Source organism: Acanthisitta chloris, unplaced genomic scaffold (assembly GCF_000695815.1).
Source record: "Acanthisitta chloris isolate BGI_N310 unplaced genomic scaffold, ASM69581v1 scaffold9660, whole genome shotgun sequence".
NCBI lineage: Eukaryota > Metazoa > Chordata > Aves > Passeriformes > Acanthisittidae > Acanthisitta > Acanthisitta chloris.
Genome location: NW_008652193.1, coordinates 39367 through 54436, shown reverse-complemented (window position 1 = coordinate 54436; position 15070 = coordinate 39367). Strand labels below are relative to the sequence as shown.

Below are 15070 nucleotides of genomic sequence, written 5' to 3'. Positions count from 1 at the left end.
TTGAACCGTTTTTGTGGAACCAGACTTACCAACTCAGGGCTGTACTGGGAAATGCAAACCAGCACACGCACAGTGAACACCTGCCTAATCAAGCGCATGAAGAAGACATGAAAAGGTCTTGATACGCAGAAGATGTCTCAGTGTATGCAACAAACCCCCCAACAAACCCAGACATGGAGCACACTGAAACATGGCAGGTGCCACATGACACAGGTATTTTTAGATACTGCAGGTGCAATATTATACAACCTTACCAGGGGGAACTGTGATTGCAGTATTACCACTGCAATGCTAGTCAATTACTATTTTCCAATCTCATTTATGTACTTGGAAACAAAGTCTTCAGCGCTATTGTGCAGCCACTTCACGTTATGTGTGCCAATTGACATGGGGTTCATGAGCCACAAGGCCACTGCCTTGCTTTTCCTCTTTACATATTGCTTATACTCCAGCCGTAGTGGGTTCCAGAGTAATAAGCACTATGAAAATGACCATTTGCTGGATTGTGATAATTTGGAATGGAAGAAAGATGCTGGTAACCCTCAGTACAAGTCTCAAATAAATCACTTGTTTCCAGTTGCCTTAGGCAAGTCACCTGATCTTCCCAGAATCCTGTCTTCAAAACAGAAATTAATATTTCTTTATGTGTCCGAGAAGCTGAGAGCATAAACCCATTAAAGACTGCAAGGAGTTCAGATCCTACAGTGATAACCAATTACTTAATGCATATGCAATGCTTGGGAGCATATATTGGTTCTTTCGCATTATAGACAAAACTGCTTGGTCTGATGAGCACATGAGAGATTTTCTCAGTAAGTACAAGAGAAAAGCAACGCAACAACAAAAACCCACCAATAAACTGCAGGTTGGCTCTGGAGAGATCCAAATGAACATTTCTTTCTGCTATGAATGTGTACTCTCTTGGAGACAGAAAACAGATATTTCCTGCAGAAGTTGTGCAACTAATTTGGGTATACAGAAAAGGAAACCTCTACCAAAGACACTGAAGGAAACACTCTGACGTGGAGAGCTACAGTTTTATAACAGAAGAAGAAATGATACAGAGTTACAAAATAACCCAGTGTACATCTTTATTGATGGTTCACAAAATCATTCATCTAACTCACTCCACAGTTCCAATATGACATTGCTCCTTGCTAGGTTTGGTTGATCTTTCCAAGCTAAACAATATTTCGTTTCAACTCAGAGTGGGGAAAATCATGCTTTAGAGTAACCATTTTGTAACAGCAAGGGCATCAGACATGAGAGTATTTTAAGGTCATACCTCCTTATTAATATCTCACGTAAACTCCCTGCCACCTCCCATTTAGTACTTCAACAGCTTGTACCAGTCTCATGAGAAACTTAACCCTTTAGTTAAGTGGGAATTATTAATACTCCCAAAGTGCACTGAAGACACAAGCTGCCATCAAATTAACTGGCAGTGTCCTGCCATAATTTCACCAGAACATATATAATTTTCAATAAGACAGTATTAAATTTACCAAGAGTTTCACGGATATAAAAAAATATCTTGATTTCCAACTAAGACACACTCAGTCAGACCACAGTATTTTATATACACATAGTTACACCACCAATTTACTCCGAGTCAACTGCTGAGCTACAGGAGACAGGAGTGAGAAAACCTGGGGAAAGGAATAACATCTTTGATGTTATCAACTCCCAGGATGTACTGCAGGTAGCGTTCAAACCCCATTCCGAAGCCTCCATGAGGAACTGAGCCGAATTTTCGGAGGTCTAGATACCTGTAATTTAAACAGATAGTTACACTTGCAGCACGGTTACGCTGATGTAATCAAAGTGAGATTTTTTTAATCTAGGGTTTTGCTTTCCATCTTAATTTCTTCCCTTTGACCCTAATCACTGAGACACTCTGTGTGTGTCCTGACACAGCTGGCATTGGTCAGGGGTGTGATGAGGTGCAGCTCCCTGACAGGCAGAATTGCATTAGCAGAAATCCCAAGTGCAAACCCATTTAAACCAGCATAGCTATGCTTTGCCAATATGTTAGATTGTGTTTGGTTTAGGAGCAAGAATTTATCTGGGTACAAAGAAGAGCTTGAACATCATTACTCTGCTCATATTGAAAGCACCTTTTTAAGTTTTAGTATCTAAAATATTCCTAGCAGAGGCAGAAACAGAGGTTCCTACAGAATCACAAAGCATCTCCACTGCTGGAGATGGAGCTGCTGCATGCCTTTGGTTAGCCCTTGCCGTGTTGGTGTGGAAATCTGCTCTACAACATGTTCTTTCATTTTCTGTTTGCTTTTCAATAGCTTAAGTAATTTCATTTCCAGTAAATTCTTCAGAAGCCTAAGTAGGTCTTGCTGTCTGCTCAATAGTCCTTCAGATTTTTTAAGGCAATTATGATGGCTTTTTGCTACTTTCCTCCCAGTCACTCTTATAGACTAATTAATTTATTTCTATAGTAAGCCAGCAAAAAAAACTTGAACATATCTTCTCTAAAAATGAGACTTAGAACAGGACATTTTATTTTAGAGAACAGCACCTGTTGTACACAGAAAACTCAGTAAATCTTTGGAAGCAGATATTCCAAATATATGGGTATCAACAAGATTATGATGGTTCTTTTTTAGAGTTCTCCATTTCCCAGCTGGACTGTATCTGATGTGATACTCCATTTGCAGCTATAAATTGTCACCAACCATTTTACTGCAATAGGAGTGAAAAACATCTCAGTGGTTCTATTTATTCATGGGGCCACTTTTGAGCTTGCTGAGGGCACAAAGTTATTCTTCTTTATATGAATGCAGTAGTAACAGATTGAGTGACTCCAGATGTATTATATGGTTCTAATCTTTGTGTATCAATATTTTATTATCCCAGTTTAAAAAGAAATGAAGTACACTTAAATATCAATGCATATATACATTTTACTACTTAGGCAGTGGAGTAGAGGGAGGAAAAACACTGAAAAAAATTAAGATGGGATTGACTGCAATAAATGGCTTCCCCAATTCTAACTACTGTTAATGAACTGCAAGGGAATATTATATTTGTATATACACATATAAATCTTTCTGCTGTAAAATATATGTTATATATATTTGAGTGTACTTGCTTGGATGTCAGGATTTTGTTGGCTTGAGGGCAAAGTAATGCCCATGACCACCTCAGCTTGCAAAATAGAAGTACTCTCCAACAAATTCTACAGCTGCATGATTGCCCTGGCACTCAGTTTGACAGTATGCCTTTTATACCATGAAATATTATTTTTCCTTGCAGCTCATTAACAGTAGTTAAAATCTGGGATGCCATTTACCACAGTCAATCCAATCTTCAGGTTTTTTCCCCCAGTGTTTTTCCCTTCCCCTTCTCTGCTCAAGTAATAAAACCAGAAGATCTTACTTCCTCCTAGTAGCACTGACACACAAAGTGCAGTCGTGCCTATACTGTAAGTTGAAAAGCAGGCTCAAGAGTGGGACATTTCTGATCACTGGGACCCACGTGTTTCCTATCTGCACTGCTGAGTGTTAGCTTGGCCTGCTAAGGCTCAGGTGTATACACCCCGCATGTTGTGATGAGTATTATCCTTAGGATACAAACATGTAGCCTGTGCAACAGTATGGTGGTCTTCATCTCTCACCACTTCATACAGACTGGATTAAGAAGAACCTGTGTTCATGCTAATACCCTGGGAGCCCCTGGGGAGCTCTGCTTCACAGCTTTTCAAGAGTTTGCAAGGAAGATGATGGGCAGATCTGATGCCGAGGGTGGTGACTTGTGAAATAGAAAAGACCTCATAAATGTGAGGGATATGGGTGCTGGCCGTGGCAGATCACTCTTGGCCAGCTCGGTAGTTCTGAGCAGAACTGACAAACTAGCTGGTGACAGCTTTAGCTGTAACTAGGAATACAAGTAACAGCACAAACATTTATAATGACATCTATAAGCATATCTCAGTCTGTGCAAAGACAGTTGAGACTAAGCGTATCATCTTTTCTCCCCTTTTGCTGGCAACAGAGTTTATAAAGTCATTGTGAGAAGATGAAATAACTCAGCTTCTTCCAGATGAACAATAATAATAAATTCTACCCTTGCTTATCCAGGACTTTGATCTGTAGATCTCAAAGCACTTTGAGAAGCCATTTTGGCAAAAGGAGCGAAACAAACCCCATTAAAGTTAATGGAAAAAGTCCACTGAATTAAATGTGCTGAGGATCAAGACTGTGAATCCTTTCTGATGACTGTGCTTAGAAGAAGCAGAGGAATTGAGAAATTTTTCATTCTTCCCAGATGAAAGAAAAAGTAACTGCCTGCAGATGAAGAGAAAAATCCCTTTAGGCTTGAAAATGCTCCCTGAGGTTTTCCTTCATTCAGTAGTCTCCAGACATTAGATGTTTCTCACCTCAAAAACAGTTGTGAGCTAGTCTTGCTGTTTTTGCAAGTATTAGATGTTTCTCACCTCAAAAACAGTCCTGAGCTAGTCTTGCTGTTTTTGCTAGCAGCTCATACTTAAGAGGAGAACTGAGCCCTCCATTGGCAACTGGGGGACTGCGCAACATTATTCCACAGGGGAAACAAGTTTCTGGCACCCCAGCTAGTCACAGAGTATACATTCTGGACCCTGAGGACTGGTAACTCTTAAAGATTTACTAAAGTATGTGTTGCAACAACATCCCCCAGCAATGAATTCCGGGAACTTGTTATGTGCCATGTTAGATGAACATTCCCTTTAATCCTTTTAAAAAACTATACCCTTTTATCATCATCATGAGCTCCCATGCTGCACGGCAAGGCACTGTGAAGAGCATGTGACCACTCACAAGCAGAATGCATTATTTTCAGTCTCATTTCAAAACAAATATAACCTCGATCTTTTATGCAACCCCCTTGTTATACTGAAGTCTGTGTCCCGTTTGAGAAAAGTAAAACTGAAAGAACAAAGATATTTCAGTTCATGAAACTGAACATTCTACTGGTGGGAAGAAAAAAAAAAAGGGTAATGAAAAACTACAAGCCAAATGCAAAGATATTTCAGTTCATGAAACTGAATATTCTACTGGGGGGAAGAAAAAAAAGGGTAATGAAAAACTACTAGCAAAATAATACTTTAAAGACTGTTTTGCTGAAAGTTTCAGGAAATAAACATGCAAAACATCACCAGGTTCTGATGCTGGGTATAACAGTCTTAGCTTCCAGGCAGCTTCTGCTCTGCTACAATGTCTTGTGAATTCACACAAAAAGCACTCAGGGACACTAACCTAGAACAGTCCCATAATGTCTTGTGAATTCACACAAAAAGCATTCAGGGACACTAACCTAGAACAGTACCACTGATATGAGTGGAGTTTGGGCACATTCTGACTGGCTTGAGCACTGACTTTCTGCCTGCCTCTATCTGGCCCAGCACACTGCTCCAGTTTCTCCCCAAAGCAGGAGTAATAGGACCCAAGCAACTGCCAGGGACAGTAATGGGCTACCTGTTTTCACTGGGCTCTGAAGAAGGTTAAAGGACAACATGAATGCTGTCACTGGCCATGGACTGCAAGTGGCTCACCAGTGCTGCTGTTCCCTAAGTCCAACTCCTCCTTTCTACCCTGCCACACAAGGACTCAACAGAACATGCCAACATTCAATCTTCAAAGAAAACTAGAACTTGAAGAGCCCAACACAGCTCAATGTTCTTCATCCAGAGCAGGAGCTGGGCCAAGACAACACAGTAACATCCATTCAAAGACGGCAGACAACACCTGCTCTGCCACTTGTACTTTTCACCAGTGTTATACTAGAAGATCAGAAAGGTACTTGGACTGTAAAGGGTTCAGTATGAGACAATCTTCTCCACCAGTGTGCATGATGATAATCAGAGTAAGGAAATGGGTGCCTTACATGTAGAAAGACTGTCTCAAATGCAGCTCAAGCTGATGGTGGTGGGAACACGTTGTTCATGACAAAGTACCTATTTCGTTACTTTTAAGTTGGCACCTGGAAGCTGCAAACAGGATCAGGTACCCTGTTAACAAGGCAATATACTTAATACTCCCTGGTCACAGGGAAAAAAGTGACTTCCCAGAGTAAACTCTGATCACTTGACTTTCCCACCTCACTTCCACAGACCTCTCAGTTTAGCCAAGATCACTATCTACAGCACTGAACTATTTTCTACCTACAGTTCTAAGGAAGAAGTGTGAAAATAAGATAAAATAACTACAAAATCAAGCCAAACACTCCTCCAACTCATACTCTTTATGGAAAGAAACCTGCATAACAAGAAAGATGCAGTGAACTGAAAGAGGTTCAGAGGAGTTTTACCATATCACTTTATCTCGTTTTCTGAAAAGCTTTCTAAAAGGTAGGAATGGCAAGAAGCAGAACAGCATTTCAGATCATCTGTTGACTCTTTGCCCTATGATTCTTCCACAAACAAAGCACTTCTGAAGCTGTCCTAGAAGTAGTCAGACCCCACAATATCTTCATGATTACTGGGAGCAGAAAACAGGTAGAGACATGGCAGTGGTTAAGGAACTTCAAAAGGGATCACATTCTAAAGTCAGCAAATATTATATTTAAAAAGGAATGACTCAACTGTTCTTTAAGGAGTTTGCAAGCCAGCTTTGGAGACTAAATTCAATCACTAAAATGGAGGAGATTAATTTGTCTCCTGCCACCTCCACTGAAAAGATGGATGCTGGCAAACCACCTACCTGTTTTCTGGCAGATTTTGGACTGCAGTCCAGAAGCATCCAGAATTACTCCTGTCCTGCACCTTCCTAGGAGGACACCAGACCCTGCTATGGCAGGGGGTAACAACAGCTTTAGTCTTCTCTGGGAAGTTACATTAGCTGTGATGGAGTGGAAGGAATAAAGGAGGAAAGTCTCCGAAACAACTTTACAAGAGGAAGAGTTTCCAGAATTGATTGCTGCATATGCAATGAAAATGCCTTAATCTTCTCTCGAGGAAAGTATGAGGTAGGGCCATGGTATGCATGAAAATGCCTTAATCTTCTCTCGAGGGAAGCATGAGGTAGGGCCATGGTATGTTAGTAGTGCAGGAAGGCTCTGCTATTGAACACCAGACTTCCTCAGGCTGTATCTCAGCATCTAACCACACAACTGATCATCCTTGTTTAGGATAATCCTTCCCTGTAAAGAAGGGATATGGTGCATTCTGGCCCATAAATACAAACAACATAAGACATTTAATTCACCCTGTTTGCAAACAGATGATGTAAAGATCTGCCGTACACTGGGCTGTTCCTAAGTGATTTTTCATTGTGGGAAGAGGAAAGTGAAGAATCCTACACTTTGCTTTTTGTCAAGGCAGCCTCCCTAATGACCAATCCAAATACTGCACGGTATTTGAATATACTCTTCTATATTTAAAATTCTCTGCACTAGCACTCTTTCAGTAGCTATGACAAAATACATACCAAGAAACACTTGTCAAGAGGAACACTAAGAACCTTCTGTTGTTCTAATAGGTTAAACTGTTAATCCAAAGGTTAATCTGTCTCCTTAGGAGGACAGTTTTAATTGCTTTAACTGCTTTATTAGGGAAGATTTTTCGACCCAATTGCCCTGTCAATTGCAGAGGGAGTTATTCATAGAGCTGTTAAAAGTCACAAATTGCTTTTAGTTCTGCAACCTGTTTATCTCATGCATGGTGGTCAGAATCCGTTCAATTTCCAACACAGCCTAATGATTTAATATCAAAAATCATTATGGGTTGTAAATTAATCATTTATGCAATCCTGAAAGGAATGACCTGTGCTGTGAGTGGACAAATTGGGAGGATAAACTAAGTAGCATTAAACTTTGTTTAAATGAACTGGTAGTTCCATTTAGACTGGCAGTGATGGCAGGGCAACTGGGCCAAGAATTGTTCCCTCAAGAACAAAATTAAAAAAAGAAAAAAGAAAAAAAGAAAAAGTTATTCAAAGAGTCTCGAAGAAACAGAGCTTGCATCACAGGATAGCATCTTACCATTGGTAGGCATCTGTGAGTCCTAACCTGTGAAAGAAAAGAAAAGCCCTTGTAAATAAAGGAATAGAGTTGATCTGCACAAGCAGCAGTTACCTGGACGAGAATGCTACAACAAAAGGGAGAGTCTGATGACTAAATTCAGACCTAAAAGGAAAGGCAGGAAATTAAGGGAAGACATGATCAGTGGCTGTCAGTTCTGGTAACTGGTAGACAATCTTGAAAAGATTCTCAACATGCTTCTTGAAATGCAGTTTGTTTCTTCAACATACAGGATTGATCCCAGCTTCATGCAGACTTGTACATATTCTTAACTTTAAGCATATCATAAACTCTGCCTGTGAACATTTGGAAAGTATGGGCCTGAATATTAAATTTACAATGATATGCAGTCAACCTCATTTATGGGTGAGCCAAAATCTCTTCACAAGTGTGGCTATGTGGCTCCCCTTCCACAAAGCACAAAACCACTGAACTGTCGTTTAATTCATGTGTGTCAACTTCTGTAATATTACTCAATAAAATATGTCTTTTTCTCATCACCACCTGTGCACCCTCTCCTTTTCCTGCCCTGGCAGAACCAGAGCAGAGTTGGTGTTTTTTTCCATTTCTCCGAACATGAACAGGAAATTCAGCTGTCAAAGAGAGACCACTTCGCCCATCTTCAGTGCACTGCAGCTGTCTCTGACTGGGACTTGGAGAGCTACTGTCAGAACCATGTATAAGGAGACAAGAATCCTGTTCTTTATCTCTAAGTCTGCAGGAAATAGAATTTAAAAGCCTAAACAAAGCACTTGGGCTCAGAAAATCAGATCCTAAGGAGTCAAAATTGAGAAAAATACATGAAAAAAGGTGTGATTTTTCCAGGCCTTCTTCAACGCAGAGCTGTACTTTAGGGTCACTGAAGACACACCCATTTGTAGCTTGAAATACTTTCTATGACTTTCCTGACAAGAACGTCTGGCTTCAAACTCCACATGGACCCTCCTCCAGCCCCACAATTTTGAGGATTGTGGACACTAGATCTTACAGGCAAAAAAATTTGAGTAAAAAAGCACAGCAGGCAATACTGTACTTTACAGCAACTAAAGTATGGCTGCTTCAGAGAGCAGGAAGCACAGGGAATATTATTGCACAACTCTACAAACTGAGAACCAATGTTCCAGTTATTTTAATTGCCCTGTGCTTTTTTGGATTCATTATGCTCAAACGGATTTTGCTCTTCTCTACTGACTAGATATATCTGTGTGAGCATGTGGCTGATTTAAGCAACAAATCAATCCTCAATGTGCAAATGGTATTATTCTGGGATTAATCCTCCTCCAAAACTGCTTTGCACAAATGTACGACTGGCCCAAACAAAACTGTTTAAGTGTTGCATGGGACTTTGCTCAACTTGGTCTAGGGTAAGGTGTTGGTGTAGGGTTGGAACTACATGACCTTTAAGGCCCCTTCCAATGCAAACCATTCTGTAATACTATGTAGGGCTCTTCTGAACAATCTCACAGGATCCAGAGGCTAATTGCCTGTGGAGAATTACCCCATCTATAATGTCAATTATTGTTAACTAAACAGCAGCTTTGATATTCTGACATTGAATTTAGCTGAAAATTACTCAAAGTCACATGATCTAGACTAAGGCAGCAAGGAAGGAGCCCATATAGCTGTATATAGGTCTCAGGCACTTCCAGTAAAGCTTCCAACCAAAGTGTTAGTAAGGAACCATATTCTCTGAAATGAGACCAGTCAGTGAGGCCAGCTACATCACAACTAGGAAAGCTTCTGACCAAAACTGCAGTTCCTCAGTTGCACAATGCAATGAGAAATATATCTGTCTACGTGACAAATTCCACCTTCGCAATCCACTCTCAGCCACAAAAACTGTGAAGAAAGGGTTCAAGGATGAAGTGCCTCACATCAGACCCTGTCCCAGACAGACCCAGCAGAGCTGAGGCATTCTGCTGCCCTGGCCTCCTAGCATAAAGTAAACTTTTCTTCTCTGATGAGCTAAAACAGAGAGGCCATTTGCATACCTATAACAGAAGCACAAGAACTTCAGTTCACAATCACCTACTCAGATAAATAGAAACCACAAAAAGACAAAAATAGGCTTCTTTTAAATACTATTAGTTGCTCCTTCCACACCTCTGTCTTGCCAACCACTGAGGGCTGCTCAAACACTCAGGCTAGTCTGACACATGTAAGTTTTCCATACCTCTGTAAGCGTGATTCGAGCAAGGGCAGCCGCTCCTCTCTCAAGCTGCCTCCACACAACTCCCCTACTCCTGGTACAAGGAGATCAACAGCTGCAACCTTAAAAGAAAGAAAACTAATTGAAGTCATGTCACACAGCCACAGGGTGATTGCCAGAAATACAGCTGACACTGATGGTTGTTTGTAAAACCCTACTGTAATTCTTCCAGGCTCCAGGACACTTATGTAAGTATTTGCACATACTTGAAAAGTATCTTGTTGACAGGAGAAGGCTGTGAGGAATTTTGGCAACGATAAACATCAGTAAGTCTACAGAAAACCTAAATGACAACAGTGATGTTCCAGAATGAGGATATCCACAGCAAGTGGTTTGAACTGACTAGCATCAGGTTACTCTGGTGACAATCTGTGTAGGGTTATAAAGAACCCAACAGCAGCTCATAAGAAAGAGGCACATGGGCAAGTTTCCTGAAGCCCTAATTCCCTGCCCTGATGCTGCAGCTTGTGTTTGGCCCCATCTGCCCCCATTCCTTGAGCCAGCTCTAGTAGAAATGGTATCAATGGCACTCCTGTGCTGGATCCAAGTGTTACAACCTGCACTGTTAGGTTTGGGCTGGCTGTCTTCTCTGTTTTGTCTTCTAGGGTTAAGTTTTCTTATTTCACAGCTCAAGTGCTGCTAGAATTAAAGCCACTGAAGTGACAGTGGTACATGGTGGGGTACTTGCTCTTTTTAGCAGAAGGCAATGCTTCAGGTTGTCTCAGTTCAACTGGGAAATGAGACTTGTGGATAAAGGGCTTACTTCCTGTGCTCATTTGCTATTTGAGCATTACATGGATGCTACATTTGGATGACAAGAGAATCACGGACTGCTTGAAGCCATGCAGTTCTAGGCATTTCACCAAACAGTACAGAAGTTTACCAGGAAAAGAAATAAACTATGGCAAACTTTTATTAAGGGAACTAAGCAAAAAATATTATCCCAATTCTTGAATCTTCCTCCTCCTGTTCCTGCTTTGGGAATTTCTTCTGCAACAGGAAAAAAATGAGATGGGATCACCTGATGGTCACATCTTAACCTGGACTTGAGTGGAGGCCCAGCAGATGACTATCTGTTGGAGAATGGCTAAGAGAGCGGGGACATAATCCTGGGAATGCACCTGGGGAAGGCTAAAAAGAGCAAGGACACAGTCCTGGGAACGCACCTGGGAATGCAGTGTACAAGCAAGGCTCTGGAGATTGTAACTTATACATAGACAGGGAGTAACTCAGCTGGGCAGATGGCAGGGGTAAATTGTCTTTGAGGGTGAGACAAACAAGTTTGAGACAAACAGCTAGGAATGCAGCCAAGCCTGAGAAAGTAAGAAATAATCCTCACAGCTGTAACTGCAAGCAGGGAGAGTACCTGAATGCTATCTTTAGAGCTTAGCCAATTATAAATGATTGATAGTTATATGCCTGTCCTGCACTGTATAAAGAAGAGCCTGTCAGACAATAAAGTTGCAGTTTGCTTTATCACTCATACTGAGTCGGCCGCTTGCTTCCCTGCGCAGAACTTTCACCTTTCCCAACAACTATCCTCACCTATCTGTCAACAGGCTAAGGTATATACCTAGCCAAAAAAGCAGTGGAAGTGGGATCCATGGACTCACTGTGTGCAGAGGTCCATCTTCATTGTCCCGCATGTAGAAAGGTTTCAGGTCATATGGGTAGTTAATCACAAACACAGGAACCTCACCACAGTGCTTCACCAGGTACTTTTCATGTTCTGTTTGGAGGTCACGGCCCCACTGCAAAGACAGCAAAAGGGACCTGGGAATCTGCTTTCGTGCATCTTGCCCATGGCAAGACACCTAGCAAAATCCCTGTGTAGGAGAGATGTGCAGCTTTGAATAACATGAAACCAAGTAAAGCAACTTCTCATACAGGCAACTGGCAAAATCTGCTAAGCAGACAGTTTCACGAGTTTTAACAAAGAGCAAAGCATGTAAAACAATAAGATTTAACTTCACAGAACAGGGACAGATCATCCCTGCATCAAGTCCGAGCATCAGGCATCAAATCAGAAAAAACAACTCAAACAAACAAGCAAAAAGAACCCCTAAAACCAAACCAACCCAAACCTGATTGCTTTTCCCTGCTATGTCCTGTTACATGCTACGTTAATTCTCACTTAGTAAAATCCAGCATCCTATTAACCCATTCTTTGCTATTAGCAACACTGGATATTTGCAATGCCCTTCACTTTTCCTTTCTTCCAGTGATGTTATAAATTCTGTAGCTTTTGACTTGAGACCTCTGGTCCATCTATAAGACACGGAAAAAATATTGGGGGAGTGGAAGGAGAAGAGGGGAACAGACATCCCACAGACTCTCCTCATCTGAAAATATCCCAGGTTTGCTGTCACAGATCAAGGTAGTGCAGATACAAGATTTGAGGTTCTACACCCAGTTGTATGCAGAGAAGAGACAATTACCCAATTCGCTACGAAAGTGGCTTCAGTCAGAGGGTTATTTTCCTCAAAGCATTAGAATGAGATAATGATTAAACAGCATGCACATGAGATGAACACCACTATGAATGCCATCCCACCCTAGAGTGGGTGTGTGTTTGAAATTGGGCAAAATACTATTTTTAGAAAATTGTAATCTAAGAGTGTTAGAAGGACAAGCATGTTATAGTCTTTTTCCCAGTCGACATCTATGCTTCAGAAAGACAAAGGATTCCCTTTACCTACATCTAGATCACATGGTATTTTGACACAGTTTTGGCTTATTAGTCCTTCTCAAACTTTTGGTGCTATGCTAGTATCTTTCCATTATTTGAAGACTATTGCAGCAAGTCTCCTTAGATGATTGCTACTGTATTGGCAACACTTTCAGCACATACAGGGAAGAAAACTGCCTTTGCTAAAGCCTTGGTTCATCAACAGCAAACTCATCACTTCCTTCCCTGCAAATGTTATGTGTCCTTCTGCTACAGATCTCACTCATTATATCATTCCCATTTCAACCCCAAAGGGCAAAAGTCATACATGGATTACAACTCAGCAAACACCCCAGGAGGCAGACAATCCACTCAAAATAACAGCTCTTGTGGTATCAGAAAGAGAGAAAGGAGACTCTACAAAGTTCAGGGTGTGCACATGAACAGGCATGGGGACAAGCCACCTGGCAACAACCTACCTCTGGCTTGAAAGTGAAAGTCTGAGAAGCTTGCTTCAAAATTTCCACTGCTTCACTGTAGGAAATTCTGCAAGAAGAAGAAATTATCTAAGATAACTATGAAAGGAATAACAAAGTTTTCTGGCTAAGTGCCAGGCTGAAAAATTAAGGAGGCATTTCCCCACCACCACGCCAACTTATGTGTAATGTCAGACTTCCCAGAAATGCTTCTTTGGAAAGAAACCAAAAAGCATTTTATATGGCAAGAACCCTATGTTTTCCTTGTGCTTCAGCTACATCCAGGGCAGGAAGTGCTAAGCTCTCAACACTTCTGCATTACTGCAATGTTGCATTTCAGTCAGAAGTGAGCTCTGCAGAGAATTGCCTCACAGAAATTTGTGGAGTTTTTAAAAAGGAAATAATGTGCCCTCATCAGCATAGCTAGAATAACATAGCTCTAGCTCAGAGTGATGGTAGGCAAAAATAACAACCCAGGGTGCAAAGGGCTTGTAGCTCAAATATTTCTACTTTACTTTGCAAAAACCATTAGATTTATTTACAGAAATGTTTCCATGCTCCTCTGACAGATTTGAGAGCAGATTCTCCACTGATTTCCACCAGCACAAAGGAACAGCATCTTGACATAGCAAACAGAAAAACTGCAGTGAACAATGCCCCAGGTTTGATTAATTGGAAATCAAGGCTCAATGCAAGATACTTTGGCTGACAAGTTTTCCACATACCAAGCAAAATGCGGCAAAGAGAAGAAAGAATAACCTGATCACTCTAATTTCATCTCTCATTGGCTAAATCAAATCACAAACCAAATCCCCTAAGGAGCATGAGCTCTTTACACCCAGCTACAAGGTTTCACAACACAGAGAAGGCTTCTGAGGAAATGCCTCAAGAAGGAATACATTTGCTCCATGTGTTTGGGTCATGCGAGGCCACAGTCCAAATAAGGTATATCACTGGCACAGGTCCATTTTAGGAATGCCCCAGATCCTCCAGCAGATGATGAAGAGAGACAGAGAAGGAGAAAGAGATTGTCTGACCCTTTTTTTTTTTCTTGGACTATGGGAGAAGCTCAGTGCAACTCTGTCCTCTCAGGAACATCAGTTAGGTCCAAAGAGAGGACTGAAATGGGGAGACAGTAACTTCATGCAGAGGCACAGGGAGGATCCATCATGATCCTGTTGCTCAAGTGTGGCTGTAGCTGCTTAACAGAACAACCAGTGCTGGGCTGAACAGCACTACAATGTTCTGTGGGAAGAATGGAGAGCTCCACTATTTGAAGAGACAGGAAAGAGTACCAAACACAAGGTATTCTTGGGGTCCAAGGCAGGAAACCCAAACCCTTCAGTTCTTCAGCACACAGAATTGGGAACAGAAGTTGCACAAGCAATTGGCTATAGAAAATCAACTGTGATTTTTAAACATAATAAAATAATTTCATAAAAAAGGAGACACTGGAGTGGAAGTGTGATTGAAAACAAAGCACCAAAGCCAAAACCAAGCAAGACAGTGAGCAAACCACTGCACTGGAAGGAAGATACACTTATAGAAAGAGGATCTTGGCCAGGGGAGCAAAAAGCCAAAGGCCAGCAGATTGAGGTGTCAGCCTCATGCAAAGATGAAAGGCCAACTGACAAAAAGTAAAAGGAACTGCAATTCATTCTCTTTTGAAGACAATATACTAACCCAGAAGACACTGAGTTGTGAAAG

General features: G+C 41.2%; 1 protein-coding gene across 1 annotated transcript in view; it reads right to left on the bottom strand.

The window, feature by feature from the left end:
- Nucleotides 1-1208: 1208 nt before the first annotated feature.
- NARS2 (asparaginyl-tRNA synthetase 2, mitochondrial (putative)) overlaps nucleotides 1209-15070 on the bottom strand; it is a 21558-nt gene continuing 7696 nt past the window's right edge. Inside the window, exons 5-9 of the mRNA XM_009076326.1 lie at nucleotides 13367-13433; nucleotides 11833-11970; nucleotides 10184-10281; nucleotides 7972-7998; nucleotides 1209-1769 (exon numbers count right to left, since the gene is read on the bottom strand). Coding sequence (XP_009074574.1) covers nucleotides 1625-1769; nucleotides 7972-7998; nucleotides 10184-10281; nucleotides 11833-11970; nucleotides 13367-13433 — 475 coding nt within the window. The 3' untranslated portion in view covers nucleotides 1209-1624. The remainder of the gene's footprint in view (nucleotides 1770-7971; nucleotides 7999-10183; nucleotides 10282-11832; nucleotides 11971-13366; nucleotides 13434-15070) is intronic.